The 21,811-nt window shown below is 34.7% G+C and overlaps 2 protein-coding genes across 8 annotated transcripts in view; one reads left to right on the top strand and one right to left on the bottom strand.

Annotated features, from left to right (window-relative positions):
- LOC132712771 (anoctamin-4-like) overlaps positions 1 to 21,811 on the bottom strand; it is a 121,013-nt gene that overhangs the window by 84,398 nt on the left and 14,804 nt on the right. The window lies entirely within an intron of this gene.
- LOC132712773 (uncharacterized) lies at positions 5,654 to 6,904 on the top strand. Its single transcript, XM_060695213.1, has one exon. It carries the CDS (start codon positions 5,963 to 5,965, stop codon positions 6,902 to 6,904), a length of 942 nt encoding a protein of 313 aa, XP_060551196.1. The 5' UTR covers positions 5,654 to 5,962.

Here is a 21,811-nt window from a genome sequence, read left to right as displayed (position 1 = left end):
ATATTTCTTATGAATTGTAGTACGATATTAATATAAATTTACTTCTATGCATGTCATCAAGCAACTTGACCACTGCCTCCGCATTCTCAGCCATTTCAATATAAAGTTGCAGCCAGTAAATGGCAATTATCATTTATTAAATGTTTGTGCAAATACATAATGTCTGTTTTTAACAAGAAGGTAGTATTTATACACTTGAAAAAGTACATGATACTTAATTCATCCGTACTAAACAGTGGTGGGCCGTACCATTCCGTACCTTTTCGTGTTGCAACGCAATAAACCGTATAAAACCGTGCTAATCCTTGCCTCTCCGTAGTACTACGTATTACGATCGTGGCTTTCCGTGGCAATGCCGTATTAATCCGTATTAAACCGTAGCTTATACGTAGGGTAACTGTACAAATACGTAGTTCTCCGTACCAAACCGTGGAAATCCTTGACAAGTTGGTGGACTACGAATCAGTACGGACTATTACGGTTTTCGTACAGACCAGTACGAATCAGTACGGATTAATACGGACTAGTAGGGATACGCTACGGTTGATTTTTCCGTAGCCAATTTTTGTGCATGTTCAAAAATTGTCAAGGATCGCTACGGATATACAAGGACTACAACGATTGATTACGGTTTCAATACGGACAGCTACTGACCAGTACGGGTAGCTACGGACGATGCCGGAATTAATCCGTGGCTCTTCCGTGGGCGTATTCCGTGAATATGTGACAGGGATATTAGGCTTATCAAATTTTGGTTTCAGACAGGTTTCTAGGGTTATACTTTGTTGGTTTAGTTTACACAAATAAATTCAATTTTGATTGTGTTGAAAGCTATAAGTTTATTAAAACATTGTTGAATCCGTTCCTGAAACCAACCAGTATTTCAGTAGTTCACTGACTTGCATATATTTTTATTGAAAGCAGTTAATACGGGGAAGTCAAAGACCGGGCCCGCGAAGCGGGTCCGGGCTTTGGCTTGCCCGGCTATAGACTACATGTGTATATTTAAAAGAAAATCAAATAAAAAACAATTAAAAATAAATATAGAATTCTATACCTATCAATGAAATTTTCAGTGTCAATTCTAGTTGAGCGCCGCCATTTACAATGAAACTCAATGATAATAGGCGGGGTATTCCGATAACGGAACAAATCTCAACTTTTCGGATCAATAATAATCGTCGAGTGTTCCGAGTGAAAACGGAAGCGGTGCAAATAATACCGAATGACACCTTTAAAACGGAAAGAATGAAAGGATTTTTTAACGACTTCCCCGTTTATAGGCTTTGCCTAATTTCATATTAATGTCTTAATTTATTATGCTGTAATTATATCAGCGAAATTTTGATTTAAATGCATCCTGTGCTATACTATGGTAACTAATGCATAAGTATAATAAGTTAACAAACTCATAATTGTTGGTATTACATATTAATAACTGAATTCTGTGTGTATTTAATTACAAATGAACATTGCTCATCATTTTACATTGAATAATTGAGACAGCTGTTGTTATAATAACTTACACAATGTATGACCATTGAGATACTATTTTTTCACCCAATAAAACAGCACAAGCATGAAAACAATCATTGGCGACGCCGGTGAGCGGCGTCGTCTTTTATGGAATGCTTTTTATTTTGGCCTATGGAAGGAGCTGTTATTATTAGCAGTTAATTTATTGTTGTGTTAATTATATTTATTTTGATTCGTAAAAATCAAGTAAACAAATATGTTGTTATATTTGTATTTAATAACTTTATGTAAAAAGCATGTGCATTGTGATGTTATTTTCACGAAATTGCAGACTCTGATTAACAGCTTGTCCCTTTGTTTTATTGACAATACTAAAACCCGGATTTCGAATATCGTTGTGGTCTACATTGATGCTCATTCATTTATATATTTTCAAAACTTTCCTACAAGAAGAAAGTTCACCTGCAAATGAGTATTAGGATAGGTAATGGACTGTTGTAAACGATTATCCTATTGATTTTATCCATATTACGTTTATCTGTTGAACAGAATGGTTGTTTTTACAAAGTGTACCAGTATCCAGATGTTGACAGCTATCCGATTTTCTGCAATTACTGCTGTCACATGGCCATCTACTTTTTTTATGAATACTTTACCATTAATTTGCATGGCATAATTAAAATGAGCCTGCAACATTTCTTAATTTTGATGTTTAGGGTGTTCTTTTGGGTTTCATGTTTTCTTTATTTCAAGGGGAAGTAACTCATGTTTACTAAATTATTTGTTCTTTTCTGTCTATCTTAGGTATTACTTACAATTTTTGTTTTTATAAAATTTACCAGTTGTAAGGTCATCAAAAGCATAGAGGCCCTGATGAGTGACTATTGATATATATATATACTTTTACTGGCTTTATATACCCAATATTTCATATTTATTTAATAGAAACTTGGAATTATTAATGTTATGTGCATACATTTATATCTTAGTATATTGGTATGATGAGACTTATAATATTTCTGAATTTAAAGAGTTGCAGTTATGTCATTATTATTAAAGGGATGAGACTTTCATTTAAAGTTATAAATGATAATCATAACATGTATTGATTGAAAATGTCCTGAAACTTGGATCAAGCAATATAATTGATATTAAAAGCCTCAAAAAATCATTTTCTGAATAGTTATTCTAATTTTTTTCTAACATGTGCATAGTTTGAAAAGGACAGCTTCTGCCTTATCTAATGTAATGGAGGGACACCGGTCTCAATCTCCAGGTCTCCTGAGTCAACCCGACAACAGACTTTTCATAGAGTTAAGATTGCTACTTGTCCTTGAATAAATTTGTACACTAAATTTTATAGTGGGTGATTTGTGCCACATGAAAACCAACAAAGTACAAAAAGTAACCGGGCGCCAGATGAAAACATGAAAATACAATCTACAACAAAGTGGTTCGTTTGTTGCATTTTCATGTTTTCGCCCGGTGCCCTTGATGTAAAATACAAATCAGCCTTCATAAAATTTCTTATCATAGATATTGTACATGTATTAGCACAGTTATATTCACTTTCAAATTGACCTGTTATAAATAATGGCACAACCAATAACTGTCTTAGCCCTTTTTAGTAAAAATAATTATACAATAATAATTATATAAATTGTTATTTTAATTAAGACTATGAGTATGTAAGGTTTTTTTTTCTTATTTATTAATTAGAATTAATTATCTGTTAATTTAAAAATCTAAATATCTGTCACGGTTTAGAACTGTTCACTATTTAGGGGAGAAAATGTGTAAGCGGCCAGATAGCTCAATCGCTACAGCCGCAGTACATTATTCTGTGGGTCACAGGTTTGAGTTCTGGTCAAGCTAAAAGTTTTTCTCATCCTGTTACTGCAAATAACCATTAGTTTAATTTACTATGCTCTGTAAACATCAGAAATTCAAGTACATGAATCAATATAGTGGGGAAAAAAGGTTTATAAGGTTTAGAACTGTTTCATTATTAAAGAGAAAATGTGTAGCCGGACGGATAGCTCAGTTGGTCTTCTGAAAGTCATGGGTTTGAGTCATGGTCAGGCAGTTTCAGTCAGGGTTTAGAAGTGGTTTTTCAACTGACACATGTTTGATTCATTTAATAGATTGCATTTAATTTGAAATGGACAAAGGCAGTATTGCGTGATACTTTTAAATCTACAAAAAGCATTTGGTACAGTTGATCACACTATACTGCACATGAAGAAGTTCTTTTTTCTTCTTCTTCATGGAACTTCAAGCATCTGCCATATGTAATGACATTCTTGCATGGTTTAAGTCTTATCTCTGATAGCAATTGGTGAATGTGGCTGGTACTCCTTCTCTCTGAATACCTATGGTGTCCCCCTGATGTTCATTTTAGGTCCTCTTTTATGTCTAATATATGTCAATGACATGTCTGCAACCCTAAGCAATAAGCTTTTATTATATGCACAGGCACAAGTATCAGACCTGGGAAGAAAAAATATTACCAGATTGATAAAAAATCTGTGTTCATCTTAAAAGTGTCACAAACCAAAAAAAAAAAATGTAAATGATGTCCCCCTTTAAAAATATACTTAAAGTTAATAGTATATTTTTAAAGGGGGTCATTATTTACATTTTTTTGGTTTTTGACACTTTTAAGATGAACACAGATTTTTTATTAAGCAGTCATATTTTTTCTTCCCAGGTGTGATACTTGTGCCTGTCATTATATGATGATGACTCAGGTATCCTTGTATCTGGTAAAGTAAATCTTTAGATTGGTTTATTGACTATAAATTGTCTTTGCATCTTGGCAAGACAGAGTCTATTCCTTTTGGTTTAAGTTTCAACATAAACTGGGCCAAGCCTCCAGGTCACATGAAAGATGGTACTGCTATAAAGTACACATCTTTTGTTAAGTATTTAGGTGCAAACCTGGATCAAATTCTTTTGGCGTCGCCCTTTGATGCTTTGCATCAATGCTTTTCTTGTTGATTACTTAAATAATCAATGTTGGAAAATGAACTGACATCATTCCTTACCAACGTCACACTGCTATGAAAATACTTTGTTTACATTTCATTAAAAATTCATGAAAATTTCAACATGACGTAAACATGTCAAACAATGAAACAGCAAGTTTAATGTAAATTAGAGACAGGCTGCAGTTCGGACATTTGTTCCCATATTGACTTTGCTTAGAGTTAGGTAAAACAAGAATACCAAAAATTACATTTTCTTTTATTGACATACCAATGGTGGACAGTTAAAGTACCAAGATCTTACTTTAAAATGTACCCGGACACATTAACAAAGTTAATGAAGGTGACCAAAAGGTGTGCCAAAAGTTATGAAACAAATTTATATTGATTTAATACTTGCAAAAAAGAAGTTCTACTAATATGTAATTATACATTTTCCCTGTGTGACAAATTTAATTATAATTTTCTTTCAATGCTAAATTAATGGTACAGATATGTCAATTTGATCCCACAGCATCAGATAACCAAACACTGATTAATTCTGTAACTCTGCTAGTCCTAATAGGCGATCAATTTTCATGTAGTTGAAAAGTCAAGTCACAGGTATTCATGAATAAATGGTTTTGTATACTGTAACTGGTGCCAAAGAATTTTTGTCAGTATTATCAGCCATGTTTACATGAATACACAAAAAATGTCTAGGATCTAGATAAAAAAATATTATTCATTGTACTTTCATAATTAGAAATTATTAATTGTTCAGGAATAGTATTAAGTATGTGCCTAAAAATATGGGACTTAATTTCAATATGAGACAGCACTAGAAAAAATATAATATAAAGATATATACATAGATTCAATATTACTGACATAGCAAAGAAAAGCAGCTATTACAAATTTCTTGTATCTAATTACATATTTTGCTACAAATTTCAATTACAACCTGCCTACTTGATCAAAAAAAAGCTTTGAGACCAATCCAACAAGCCTCTTAAATTTTCATTTATCTATCTAGAAGTATTAACTTCGTACTTGAGACCGTACTCAATTCTTATTTACCTTCATTTATGAAGTCTTCATACTTGAAGGTAAACCATTCTTATCTCCCCTAAATTAGACTTCATACTTCAGGGAGCACATTACTCATACTTGAGGGCACTCCAGCTTTTTTTACCCTTAATTCTGTTGTGCCCATTGGCCAATCAGAATTATATGAGGTAACACGTGACCGCCAGACGCTTATCAGCCTCAGTAGCAAGTTAGCTTTCGGACGCGACACTCGGACTATTAGACTCTAATTAATAATAATTCCTTTGTTTTCAATATTCTCCTTGTTTATTTGTGAAACGGATTTATAGTTTTTGGAAATTGTTTAGAGGGATATATAAGTGTGATATGATAAAAAATTATTGACTCAATTCGATAATTTTACTGATTACAATAAACTTTCGAACTTTTTCTTTGTTTGAAACTTTGATCAACGTACGGTCAACATAACTATGGCTGGCGTTTCTAACGGAAACATTTCGCCCAGCGCGAGCACTAATGGTGCCGAGATCGAGAACGGACATATAGCGCCAGAGCAAAATGTCGTTTACGTTCTCGATCCCTCCTTTTTTGCATCAGAGCAAAAGACTGTCAATTCCTTTGTTTGGAACAAAAATGGCGGAGAAGCTGCCCACGCTGACCAAACTAGCGTGGACAACATCACGTGCTCAAACGATCCAATTATAGCACAGCCCGCTACGCTGCAGTACGGAATCACGCAGCTACGTCACGACCCGGAAACGAGACAACCAATCGAAAACGGGAACCCCGCATCATCAATAAATAGCGTGGGAATTTCTTCACCAACACCGGGTTTTTCCAAGGGGAAAACTAAAGATCATCGAGGCGAGATTAAAACCTTGAATGCCCGTCTTGATTCAAATGAAAGACAAATGCAAGAAATTTCTGGAATACTTGTGTCATTGAATGAAAAATTCACTAACTTTGTGGAAAATGCACCACGACCAAATATCACCACTGAAAGCATCCAGTCAGACGACGACGATGATGAAGGCAATTCGTCGGATGATAATTATTCCGTCCAGGACGGGGTACTTCCGGTAAAAAACACGGATGTAAACAATGAATCAAAATTGAAAAAACTTCTAGATTTCTCCGCGAAAGTTGATGGGAAAAAAGAATGTGGCCCTCCAGTAAACGAGACATTAGCCACGGCAGTACAAAATTCAATAAATGTGAACTTTGACCAAGAAAAGGGAAAGAAATTGGCGGATGCAATAGAATATCCGGAAAACTGTTCACTTTTAGCTCCTCCAAAGGTGAATGAAGAAATATGGCATGATTCGTTTATATCAAAGCCTCTACGTATACAGGACTGTGGACTGCAGAATATCCAAACTTTTCATTGGGAAAGCAATGGTGCCAATGATTAATATGATGGATTCTATGTTGGAAAGTGACTCGCAGGAAAGTACCAAATGGTTCAATCAAGCCTTTGAGGCAGTGGAACTCCTGACATTTGCACATAGAGACGTCACAAACAATCGCAGAAAATTGTTAAAACCAGCACTAAAGCCAGAGTTTGGAAAATTTTGCGCACCCAAAACACCAGTTACAAATCACCTCTTTGGCGATAACCTCTCAGAACGGGTTAAATCGATAACTGACATGAAGAAGTTGGGGAAAGACATTGCCAAATTTGAAAAGAAACTGGGCAAGAAACGAACATATGGCGTAAAGGACATGCCGAGAAACACATATTCATCGAGCAACCCCAACTACAATCAGTCACATGGTCAACCACCGGTCAAGCGCCAAAACACTAGTAAACATTACAATGTGGCCAAGGATTTTTTATCCAGGCAGGGCCTGTCTCACAGGGACAAGCAAAAAACCCAGGGACAGGGCCAGTACCAGAAGAACAAGAAGTGAATGTAAGTAACTTATATCTTTGTAAAAATTTGAGCAACAAATGGGAATCATTCACAGCCGGTAATGTTGCAAACAATATGACCGCATGGTACAAAATAACATCAGACAAATGGATCTTAAGAAATGTTAAACATGGATGTAAAATTGACTTTGATTGCGAAAAGTTTAACATTCCAAATATGATAGGCACACCCCTTCGCATGACATTTTCGAAATCTGAACAAAAAATCATAGAAGAACAGTTAAGCTCATTGTTACACCAGAATGTAATCGAGATAGTTGAACAGTCACCTTCTCAAGTGTTATCGAACATTTTCTTAAGACCGAAGAAAGATGGTACACATAGACTTATCTTGAATCTGAAACCATTGAATCAGTTTGTTACAAAAAACCACTTTAAAATGGAAACTTTAAAACATGTGCTGACAATGATAAAGCCTAACTCTTGGTTTGCAAGCATTGATCTAAGACAAGCTTATTATAGTATTTTAGTTCATAAAGATTATAGGAAATATCTGAGATATTTGTTTAAAGGTGTTTGCTACGAATTCAGAGCTCTTCCTAATGGTCTTTCATGCTCGCCGCGATTATTTACAAAAATTCTGAAACCAGTCTTTTCAACGTTACGGAAGACTGGCCATGCAAATGCTATTTATATCGATGACAGTTTTTTAACTTCTGAAACTTTTAATGAATGTGAAGAGAACATTCTAGACACATTGAAACTGATAGACAACTTAGGTTTTACAATTCATAGTGAAAAATCAATATTAAAACCTACACAAGGTATAAGTTTTGTTGGGTTTTGGCTGAACTCAGTGGACATGACCATAAAATTGACACCAGAAAAATGTGAAAGCATAAAGAGTTGTTGCCATTCAGCATTAAGGGAAACAACTATGACAATAAGAGAATTTGCAAGAGTAATAGGAAAATTGGTCGCAAGCGAACCAGGAGTACAGTATGCGGGGCTCTATTATAAGCATTTGGAAATTGAAAGAGATACCGCTTTAAAAATCAATAGAGGGAATTTTGATGCAAAAATTAAATTGTCTCAAAGCAGTAAGAAATGTTTAGAGTGGTGGATTGATAACATTGATGATTCATTCAGACCAATTAATTTACCTGATCCAGACATGATAATAGAAAGCGATAGCTCGACATCGGGTTGGGGTGGTTATGATAAAACAAATGACATTAAAGTGTCAGGCTTATGGTCAACAGATGAAAAGAGTCACCACATAAACTACTTAGAACTTAAAGCGGCTTTTCTTGTGTTACAATTTTTGTGTGAGCAAAGAGTAAACATACATATTCATTTGTTTCTAGATAATACCGTTGCTATGAAATATCTTTCAAAAATGGGGGGGGGGGCGTGTTAGAGAGCTTAATGATTTGACCCAAGAGATATGGAAATGGTGTGAAAAACGGAACATATGGCTTACCCTGTATTATATACCAGGGGTAGAAAATGTGACAGCAGACAGGTTGTCAAGATTAAAATCAACTGACATGGAATGGTCTGTTACAGATAGTATTTTCATAAAAATTGTGAAGAAATTCAATGTTTCATGTGAGATTGACTTATTTGCATCCGAAGACAATACAAAACTACCAAAATATGCCTCTTTTACCCCTGATTCGAGAGCTTTCGCAGTCAATGCTTTTTCTCTTAACTGGAATAACTTTAAATATGTGTATGTTTTCCCTCCTTTTAGTTTGATCGCAGCAGTTCTCCAGAAAATAGACCGGAAGAAGCAACAGCAGTTTTAATAGCACCATTGTTCACAACTCAGGTTTGGTTTCCGCGATTACTAAAAATGATATGCAAGCCAAGTTACCTACTACCACCGACAAATCACACATTGGTCAACACGAAAATTCCAGGAAAACAACATACGCTGAAACACATGAAATTGGGTGTTTTCCTGATATCAGGAAAAAACTCCTTAGTGATGGACTATCAGAAGACGTTATCGACCTGCTCCTTGCTTCATGGAAAACATCAACATCTAAACAATATTTCTCGTATTACAAAAAATGGGTACTCTTTTGTCGTGAAAGGAAAACTGATAAATTTAACCCACTTATAAAAGAAGTCTTGTGTTTCCTGAAAGAGCTGCATGACAATGGATTACAATATAGTGGTCTAAATACAGCAAGGTCAGCAATTTCAAGTTTACTAGAGTTAACAAGTGATATTCAGGTAGGAAAGCATCATCTAGTTAAAAGATTGTTGAAAGCACTGTTCTTAAAAGCACCATCATTACCTAGGTATAAAAATACTTGGGATGTTCAAAAAGTACTAAAATACATTGTTACACTAGGGAAAAATGAGAACTTGGACTTGATGTCATTATCATGCAAGTTGGCACTTCTTATCGCTTTAACAACAGGACAGCGGTGCCAAACTCTATTTTTTATAGACTTGAGAAATATTGAATTTACCGACGAAGGTGTAAAAATTAGAATTGTGATCTATTAAAACAGTCTGGTGTAAATAGGCATTTAGATGAAATGTTCATAAAGTATTTTAATCAAAATGATATATTATGTGTTGTAAAATGTTTAATTTTTTATATTAAATACACAGAAAATATTAGAAAATCCTCACAACTTTTTGTTGGGATTCAAAAGCCTCATAATGCTGTAACTAAATCAACTATAGCTAGATGGATTAAAAACATTCTTAAATATGCTGGGATAGACATTACCGTATTCAGAGCCCACAGTGTGAGATCAACTGCATGCAGTACAATAAAGGGTCATATCCCAATTGACACTATCTTAAAAACTGCTGGTTGGTCTAAAGAAAGTACATTTCGAAAATTTTATGACATTCCAGTAAAATGTTCTGGTGATTTTGGACATGCTCTATTATCAAAATTAGGACAGTAAAAAATTTATGTTTTTTCAGAAGAGTGATTAATTGATTGATTGATTATTGATTGATTGACTGCAACAAATGCAAAATCTATTACTTCATATATTGTTTTATTGTCATTTTGTAATTTCACTATAAGAATAATTTTATTATGTTATATTACTACATTCTATATATATTACATGTATATGGGCATATATGTACTGGATCTAGAGTAGAATTTAATAGATTACATATACAAAACAATTACATTTCCTTTGTGTTTACAAGATATGATATCAAGTGTAGACATGGACTCTAAAACCTCATATAATTCTGATTGGCCAATGGGCACAACAGAATTGAAAGATTAAACAAGACTTACCTGTTGAAGTTTGATCTTAATTCTGTTGTGCCATTGGCCAGGAATTATATGCCCACCCGAACTCTGTTCCCACCCTTACATTAGTATTTCCATGACTACACTTTCCACTTTAAAGTCTGAGGCTGATAAGCGTCTGGCGGTCACGTGTTACCTCATATAATTCCTGGCCAATGGCACAACAGAATTAAGATCAAACTTCAACAGGTAAGTCTTGTTTAATCTTTCAATAAGACTTCATACTTGACGGTACTCACAATTCTCATTTACCTAAAAGTAGTCTTCATACTGCACTCTTTTGCAAGTCCTTAAGGTAGACTTTATACTTGAGGATGCTCCATTCTTTTATGCACCCTAAAGTAAACTGTAAAGTTGAATGTGCTCCAATTTCACAATTCCAGTCAATGAGTAATGGTTTCAGTGACACCATTCACAATATAATAGCAAAATGTTGATATGGATGTAGGATTTACAACTTCGCATTTTGGGTGAGACTTAAGTGTTTTTTCTTGAAAATTTTGTTTATAAAACTAGAACTGCCACTATCATGGCGTGAATACCCCCGCATACCACTTTGTCAGAATCAACGGTGGCCATTTAGAGCTCAAGGACAACCTCCCTGCCAAATCTGAGGTTACTAAGCCAGTGCATTGCTAAGTTATGTATTCTACATGCTTCAAATGTGAAAATGTCAAAATCAATACATTGCGGACAGGACATTCTTTAACAGTTGAGAAGAAAAGCTTTTTTTTGTCAAGGTCCCTGTGACCTTGACCTTTGACCCAGTGACCTCAAAATCAATATGGGTCACCTTATAGTCATGATCAACATCCATGCCAAATATGAAGACTGTGGGTCAAAGGAATTCTTAAGTTAATGGGTGGACAAACTTTTTGAAGTCAAAGTCCCTATGACCTTGACCTTTGACCCAGTGACCTCAAAATCAAAAGGGGTCATCTACTAATCATGATCAACATCAATGCCAAATATGAAGACTGTGGGTCAAAGGAATCTAAAGTTATTGGGCAGACAAACTTTTTGAAGTCAAAGTCCCTGTGACTTTGACCTTTGACCTCAAAATCAATAGGGGTCATCTACTAATCATGACTAACCTCCATTCCAAATATGAAGACTGTGGGTCAAAGGAATCTTAAGTTATTGGGCGGACAAGCTTTTTGGAGTCAAGGCCCCTGTGACCTTGACCTTTGACCTGGTGACCTCAAAATCAATAGGGGTCATCTACTAATCATGACAAACCTCCATGCCAAATATCAAGACTATGGGTCAAAGGAATCTTAAGGTATAGGGCGGACAAGCTTTTTTGAAGTCAAGGCCCCTGTGACCTTGACCTTTGACCTGGTGACCTCAAAATCAATAGGGGTCATCTACTGATCATGACTAACCTCCATGCCAAATATGAAGACTGTGGGTCAAAGGAATCTTAAGTTATTGGGCGGACAAGCGTTATGAAGTCAAGGCCCCTTTGACCTTGACCTTTGACCTGGTGACCTCAAAATCAATAGGGGTCATCTACTAATCATGACTAACCTCCATTCCAAATATGACGACTGTAGGTCAAAGGAATCTTAAGTTATAGGGCGGACAAGCTTTTTGAAGTCAAGGCCCCTGTGACCTTGACCTTTGACCTAGTGACCTCAAAATCAATAGGGGTCATCTACTAATCATGACTAACCTCCATGCCAAATATGACGAATGTAGGTCAAAGGAATCTTAAGTTATTGGGCGGACAAGCTTTTTGAAGTCAAGGCCCCTGTGACCTTGACCTTTGACCTAGTGACCTCAAAATCAATAGGGGTCATCTACTAATCATGACTAACCTCCATGCCAAATATGAAGACTAAGGGTAAAAGGAATCTTAAGTTATTGGGCGGACAAGAAAAAACCGACGGACAGCCGGACGGACGGCCGGACGGACGGCCGGACGGACGGACGGACAAGCTGATTCCAGTATACCCCCCTTACAACTTTGTTGTGCGGGGGTATAAATATGTTAGATATAAGAATATCCTTTATCACAGAGTCAACAATAACATTTGTGTGTAGATTAAGAAGTTTGCGATTACTTGCGGAAGAACAAGTTAATACTTGTTCAAATCCGTGAAGACTTGAAACATATCGGCCTGCTGACGTATCTATATGTCAAATTTGAGTTGAATGTTTAATACCGTTGGGGAGATAATGAACAAAAACTGAAAATTTCATAATATTTTCAAAGTGAAAGGGGCATTACTCTGCAAAAAATCATTGAACTATGACCAAATTCGAACTTGGCCTGCGCATTCCCTTAAGGTATCCATGCATATGTCAAATTTGAGTTGAATGTGTAATACTGTTGGGGAGATAATGAACGGAAACTGAAAACAAGTAAGTAAATAAAATTTAAAGTTATCAAAAATAATGTTGAAACAAAGAGGATACCCATTTATAACATTTGCCCATAACATGTTTTATTTCAGTGATCAATATTAAGATCTATATTGATACATGCCAAAGAGCTATGCTCTTGTAACATGAATACTTCCTGACAATTATATATTCCAAAGCTTTCTGCTGTGGAGTACATGTTCATACCCACTGACATGCCCTTAAAAAAAAATTTTGAAGCACAGAGTGGTAAATATTTATCTCTATGCAATTGTCAAGGAGTATATATACTGACTGAAAACAACAGTAATTTTGGTTTTTAAATGATAACTAGAAATGTGGCCATAGGACAGAGGTGCCCCCACACTCCACTGTTTTGTCAATATTATGACTCATGTCAAATATTTGTTGGGCTACATGTGCCACAAGTTGAAAACTAATAATCTTTTATGGGGGCGTCAGTGGCCGAGTGGTCAAAGTCGTTGACTTCAAACCACTTGCCCTTCACCTCTGTGGGTTCGAATCCTGTCAGGGACTTTGGATTCTTTCATGTGAGAAAGCTATCCAGCTAGCTTACGGAACGTCGGTGGTTCTACTCAGGTACCCGTTCGTGCCTGAAATAATGCACGGACGGGCACCTGAGGTCTTCCTCCACCAGTAAAGCTGGAACGTCGCGATATGACCTATACTGTGTCGATGTGACGTAAAACCCAAAACAAACAAACAAATAATAATCTTTTACTAAGTTAAGGGCAAAAACTTTACAAATACTGAATAAATCCACAAGTGAGCCCCAAGGTGCATAAGAACACATGCTGACCAACATTCTTGTAAACTTTCAGGCCTACAGGTCAAATACGTTTCGAGCTATGCATGAACAAGTTGAAAATTGCAAATTTATACTAGTAAAGGGCAATAACTCTAACATAACTGAAAAAATCCACATGCAAAATCCCAGGTGCATTGCTTCACAGTGATGTTGATCATTATTCCTGTAAAGTTGGTTGATTCTAACTCAAGCACTCAAGGATTAAATAACACAACATAATGAAACAGTTTTTACTAAGTCAAGGGCAATAACTAATACTGGATAAATCTACAAGCAAAACCAAAGGTGCACAACTACACATGCTGACCAACATTCCTGTAAAGTTTCATGACTAGATTAAATACTTTTTAAGCTATGCACGACACAAATAGAAATTTGCAAATTTTCACTAAGTCAAGAGCAATAACTCTGACAAAACATATAAATTCACAAGTAATACCCCAGGTGCACAACTACACATGCTGAGCAACATTTATGTAAAGTTTCATGACCCTATGTCAAATACTTGACACAAGTTGAAAATTGCAAATTTTTACTAAGTCAAGGACAATAACTCTACAAATACTAAATAAATACACACCAAAATAACCAGGTTCACAGCTACACATGCTGATCAATATTCCTGTAAAGTTTCATGACTCTAGGTCAAATACTGTTTGAGTTACTTAATTGCGACACAAGTTGAAAATTGCAAATTTTTACTAAGTCAAGGGCAATAACTCTACAAATACTAAATAAATACACACCAAAATAACCAGGTTCACAGCTACACCTGCTGATCAATATTCCTGTAAAGTTTCATGACTCTAGGTCAAATACTGTTTGAGTTACTTAATTGCGACACAAGTTGAAAATTGCAAATTTTTACTAAGTCAAGGGCAATAACTCTACAAATACTAAATAAATCCACACGAAAATAACCAGGTGCACAATTACACATGCTGATCAATATTCCTGTCAAGTTTCATGACCCTAGGCCAAATACTTCTGAGCTTTGTGCGACTAAGTCAAGGGCAATAACTCTGACAAAACAAAATACTTAATCCATAAGCAAAATAAGCAAAATCCAAGGTGCAAAATTAGTCCACCAAAAACCATCATAAAATCATAACAATGTAAAGCTGAAAACAATGTTTAAAATACAAGTCGGGAAGTTTTAATCATGCTGTTTTCAAGGATGTAATTGAATGATTTAAAACCCCTTTTTTATATACTAAAGTCAACATATAGTTTAAACATTTACACACTGATAAACTAGGGATGATAACAACTTAACTTTTCAGCGCGGTGGGAAAGAACAGCTTTAAATTAAAAAAAATGACAGGACTTTTTTTACATTCTGACCATTAGTTACAATACTGATTGAAAAACACAATGCTAAAATTTATTAGTTTCTCACACACGAGACACTTTATTTACGATAATAAATGACTGATATCTTTCAGGTTTAAACTTTACACTGTAATCAGTGATATAAAACAAGGAGCAAATTCCACATCAGTGAAATATTTACATTAGATACCTGTGATACAATTTGAGGATTACAATTTCAAGGTACAATACTTTTTATTAAATATCTAAATGTCTTCAAAAATTACTCTCTCAAAACTAGTCAGCATTATTATTTTATAAACTTATTTTTTTTAAAAAAAAGGAAGTTAAACATACATATATTTTGATACACAAAAGTCATGGTATTGAAAAAAACTTCTGGACTGGGTTATTTTTTTGCCTTGCCTTTTAATTATATTCAATATTTGGGTAATCAGGACCCTCAGTGGACCAGGAGCACCCCACTTTTCTAAATTGCTTTATAATATAATTCAATTAATATTAACAAAGACAAGAAGGGGTATTAATTCTGTAAATTTGTGATTAGCAAACTAACAAGAATTTTAAGTTTGAAGTGAATACATTTTCCATATTTTTTGGTACATAATATAATTTTTAACATCAAATATAATTTTAGGGTAATCTTTTGAAACTCAAAAACGGCACGGCATTATTGACGCTTTGCATGGGGCCTATGGATTGTAGAGTTTTTGGTTGGAGTCTGTTTTTGGCATAAAACGTCAATCTCATCTTGATGTTTTTTAATTTTAGACCTTTAGACTTTGACCCAAAAAATCAAAATCATTCATGATGTGCCCAAGACCAATGCTGCTATGAAGAAACTAGGACAATTAAGGCATTATGTCAGATGTCAAATAAAATTGTTACAGATTGTCTTCTTGGTGGGTGGGGTGGAAAGGGGGCGGGCAGTGAGTGTGAATCTATCCTGGAACCAGGAATATAAGTAAATGATTCACCTTGTTTTATTTAGTTTATACTTCTGAAATATACAGCAGGGTCTAATTTAATTTAACCTATTACATCACCTTATCATACATGGCTGGATAATCATATTGAATATAAAATACTTAAATCAACTAAGTTAATTGATACATTCACTATGACATAGCATTAGATAACTAGATGCCACGGATGCCCCGCATGCAGCCAAAATTTCAGATGTTATAATATTTAGTTCAAAATTTGTTTGCACAAACTATTTTTTTTTCGTTTTAAGTTCAAAGCCCTTAAAAATATAGTAAAACAGAATCCCTATAAAGAAAGCCAAACACGACAAAAATGAAAATGTTGCAGGCTTGGTTTGATTGAGCCTGTTCATGGACGGTACTGGAAAATGCAAGTTACCGTCCGAGCCCCCTAGCACCGGTTTAAGCAGAATTCAACATTTAACACGAAAACGGTGCAATTTAGAATTGAGAAACATCCGCAGATGTTAAAACTAAAACTATTCAATGTTAACACAAACCATTTTTATACAAAGTTCAAGGCACTGAAACTATTCAGTGTTTACCATTTGCAAATTGCATATTTGTAGCCAAAATAATGGCTACATACATTTCAACAAAAGTATGAGTGCTGAAACTGAAAATTCAAAATTCATTTCCAACATTCAAGAAAGATAACTTTGTCCAAAATCATTGAACCAAAACCAAATTCAAACTTGAACTGCTTATTCCTTAGATGTATCTATATGTTCAAATTTAAGTTGAATGTGTACAACCACTGGGGAGATAATTGAACGGAAACTTTAAAATTTCTGATTGTTTTTCAAGTTCAAGAGGGATAACTCTTTCAGCTATCATCAAAACCATGACCAAATTCAAATTGACCAATTAATTCTTATGACATATCCATATCTTTATAATTTGATGTTGAATATGTACAACAGTAAGTTGGGGAGATAATGAATGGGAACTTAAATTTTTTTTTTTTTTTTCAAAGTTAAAGTGGCATAACTCTACCAAAAATCTCCGAACCATGGACAAAAATTCGAACATGACCTGTATTTTCTCATGACATATCCATATGTCAAGTTTAATTGAATGTGTAATATCATTGGAGAAATAATGAATGGAACTGAAAATTTCATATTATTTTCCAAAGTAAAAGGGGCATAACTCTGCCAAAATTCATCGAACCATGACCAAATTCAAAACTTGACCTGTATTTTCTCATGACATATCTATATGCCAAATTTTAGTTGAATGTGTGCAATTGTCACTAAATTAATGAACGGAAAACTGATGATGACGAAAATGACAGAATGATGGTACAGAGTAACACTATATGCCCCAGCCATTATAAGGCGGGGCATAATAAAAATATAATATTCTTCATGATTGCAAAATATACTTTAAATGATTAACATGACATTGTACTGTTCCAAGTAAACCATTTTTTACGTTAAAAATATTTTACAAAAACAATTAAATGAAGATAAACAAATAATACATTGATGCCCCCACCTTCCACTGTTTTGTCAGTCTTTGGAAGGACAACATACCAGCAGGATAGATAGACAGATAAAGGCAATGTAGATCACCCATCAATGTAGAGGCAGCATGCATAAAAGCTTTTTAATAACAAGAAATGTCGAACCACACATATGCCCCACTTTCTAGCCCTTGACTCATACTATTGGTAATTTTGATTTAGGAACTTGCCATAAATGGGTACCAGAAAGTGTTCAGCTAAGGTATAAAGAAAAATAATGTGATTTTGTTTTAAGTTGTTTGTTTCATTTTACGCCTTTTCCCAACAGTATTTCAGTCATATAGGCAGCTAGTTTCCTAACCATCGTTCCTGGAGAGTTACACCAGTACTAGACTACCTTCCTCCGCGCTAAACTACCAAAGCATCTCCCGGGGATTTTAACCCATGCCAGAGAGGTAACTGGATTAGGACACATTGACTCTAACCCCTTAACCACGGAGGCAGTTAAGACTTGTGTGATAAATAGCTTTCAAGATAATGAGTGGAAACCATTCTGACATTTAAGGCCCCTGTGACCTTGACCTTTGACCTAGTAATCCTAAAATCAAAAGGGGTCATCTACTAGTTATGATCAATTCAGTATATGTAATATGAAGATTTTGTGATAAATAGTTGAAACCATGTGATCTACTGACAGACAGACTGACCGATCAAATAGCAAAACAATATACCCCCTCTTCTTCAGGGCATAATTATATACCATAACATCAACTTTCATCACAAATAAAACAAGTCAAAAATATGAACTGAACAAGGTATATTTCCTTGAATTATTTTCCCAACAAAAATCCACAAAAATCATTTAAGTAATTATAAACTAGACTTTATCTTTGTGTCAAAGTCAGCAATGAATCTCGAGTTTTATGTTTTTGAAAACATGCAATACATAGTATTATCTATAGATATTATCAAGAACTTGGCAAAATATGGGTTTTTTCCCAGCTAATCCGTTGGTACAAACATACTTTTACCGTTGTAGTTTTATGGTATACTACTCAACACAATAGATTAGTCAACCTGATCAGCTTATTTTCAAAGCTATAAACTGTAAAAGTTTGTTTGTACCTACGGAATAGCTGGGAAAACCCAAAATATTCTTAACTCAGGTGTCTATTATAATACTTTTTAGGTAAAAACATGGCAGTCCCAGGAAAGAAAGCATCAAAACAATTTTCATCATCAACAACATCCATGGCATCAGATGAAGATCTTCAAATTACTGTCAGCCTTGTGACGAGGAAGGAACTAGACTCCCTGCTCATGGGTACTGCACTGACTGCAAGGAACACCTTTGCAAAGACATGCTTTACAGCACACAAAAAAAAGTAGGCTTTCCAAACATCATAAACTTCAGGACGCTACGAATATGCCTCAAGTTTTGCAGCAACCGTCACCATCCATTTACACAGGCCAGTCTGATGTAATAACTACACCCTGTCCTAAACATTCAAAAGAACTGATCAAGTTCTACTGTCATGATCATGTCGAATTACTCTGCAGTGTTTGTGTTACCTTGAACATCAAGCTACTTCCTGCAAAGTTGATTATATACCAGACATTTTCTGGTGATATATTAGACAGCAAAGAATATCAAGTTATCTTGAATGCAGAAAATCCCAAATTTTCGGGAAAAATTTCAACAGATTTTTTAAAAATGTAAGAAAAATGACATACAAATAAAAAACCCTCTCTCAAAGATCCCATTAGTTAAATTTAAAAAAGTTTCGACAAAAAATTTAACCCAAGGGAAAAGACGAACTTAGAGACAAACTGAAGAAAACAGCTAAAGTCTTTAGAACAAAAAAAACCAAAAACATCTAAAAGCAGCAGAAAACATGTAAAGATATAACAAAACCCCTAAAAGATATCTCAAAACAAAAGGGAAACAGTTTAACCCACAAAAAAAACAAGTGAAAAATTTTCTTAAAATTGTTTTTAAAACTTGAGAGAAAAAAAATAAAAAGTTATAAAAAGGAAAAAATTTACAAACACTGTATCATTTTGATATAAAAAGAGTACAAATTTTCAATAAAAATAGTGTAATATCAAATCTGTTCAAAACAGAGGAGTCACTGGGGGTATTGACACACAAAACTTTAAATACAGAATGTCAATCTGTACAAATAAAGTCTAGACAATCTTCACATGAGGGAGAAATCTGTGTGGAGACATCAAAAGATAAATTAAGATGCTGGATAACAGGAATGACTTTGCTGGCTCCTGATCTTCTTATCATTACTGACTTCAATAACAATGCTGTAAAGATGGTGGATATCAGCAGTCAATCTGTGTCTGATCAACTACAACTATATGATAGACCATGGGATATCACCACAGTAACCAGTACTGAACTTGCTGCCACACTTCCTGCCAAACACTCAATACAGTTTATATCAATCTCATCAAACAAACTCATAAAGAAGCACACTGTGAAGGTTGAAGGAGAATGCCGTGGTATAAGCTGTTACCAAGGTAAACTTGTTGTGTCATTTGCTGATCCAGCAAAACTTCAGATCCTTGACCTGAATGGCGTAATACAAACAACAATTGATGGAAATAATATTTTCAAAGAGCCATTGTATATCACATGTAACAGAAGTTCTATCTATGTATCTGACATAGACATGAATACAGTGACAAGAGTAAACTGGCAAGGTGATGTGATTGGTAGTTATAGTGGTATGAGTAAGCCTACAGGAATGTCACTGTCAGATGATGGTACTGTCTTTGTGTTTGACTGGGGGAGAAATGTTATAGAAGAGATGTCAGGAGACTGTTCTACAGGAAAGGTGGTGTTGAAGGATCTGAAATATCCATATGCTGTATGCTGGTGTGAGGAAACAAAGAAGCTGTATTTCAGTGGTCGGCAAAATAATGAGATAAATGACAAATTTCTTCACACCTATAAACTATCATAAACATGGGCAAAATGTTAAGATGATTTGACTATATCTACACACATACCATATATGCTTAGATGGGCACGTAAATTCAATATAGCAATACTTTTCTATTTAGTGTTTTTTTTAAAAAGAATAAATGAATGTAATCAGATTTAAGCTTATTAACTAAGGCAATGTTTAATTACTGTGTACCCCAAATTGTACCCATATTAAATGCTTTTCTCACAAAAATTTATTGTTTTTTTTTTATTGCTGATTCTAATAAATCAAAATCAAAAGGCTAAGGTACCATCCACCAGAAAAAGACAATGTGTTTGTTTAGGAATTGTTTTAGTCATATGCAACTGAAGTTCAACATAATAGTGAATATACCTTACCAGCTTTTCTGGATAACTAACCAGTAATAACCAATTTCTATGCAAGTGATTAACTACTAATCCTATGTTATATTTGAATCAGTGGTGGGAGAAATATGACCATTAGACTCAATTTGAATGACCAGCTGTCATGGAGAAATAACTCCTCCCCTGAGGATGGTACCGGGGACCTTTAATTACTAATCGAATGCTTTCCATATGGAGCTAAGTGAGCAGACAAAACTTAACCAATGTTTAAACCCTTAACCTGCCAAATATGTATAATGTACTTTTCCAGCTTCCATTTTTCGAACTGTTCATTATCAATTATGGGGATATCAGGACAAAAATTTACAATTAAGTCAGCCAGCAGACAGCAGTATAGAGCCTGGTCAGACTGCTTGGATATACAGGCTGGCCTGGCTCAATACAAATGGCCAAGGCTTATCAAATTTGGTTTCAGCAGGGTAAAAGTTTACAGGGTTATAATTTGTTGGTTTAGTTCACACAAATAAATTCAATTTTGATTGTGTTGGAAGCTTATTCAAACATTGTCAAATTTATTCCTGAAACTTAAACCAGTATTTCAGTAGTTCACTGACTTGCATGCCTATATTTTATTGAAGGCAGTTAACGTCTTAATTTAATATTTGCTGTAATATATCAGCAAAATTTTGATTTAAATGCATCCTGTGCTATACTATGGTAACTTAAATGCATAAGTATAATAAGTTAACAAACTCATGTGTTGGTATAACATATTAATAACTGAATTCTGGGTGTATTTAATTACAAATGAACATTGCTCATCATTTTACATTGAATAATTGTGACAGTTGTTGTT

The sequence above is a fragment of the Ruditapes philippinarum genome, unplaced genomic scaffold, assembly GCF_026571515.1.
Source record: "Ruditapes philippinarum isolate M1 unplaced genomic scaffold, ASM2657151v2 ctg5910_1_1_1_1, whole genome shotgun sequence".
NCBI classification, from domain to species: Eukaryota; Metazoa; Mollusca; class Bivalvia; order Venerida; family Veneridae; genus Ruditapes; species Ruditapes philippinarum.
The sequence above is the reverse complement of the archived record's forward strand: the minus strand, read 5'-3'. Positions and strand labels throughout refer to the sequence as shown.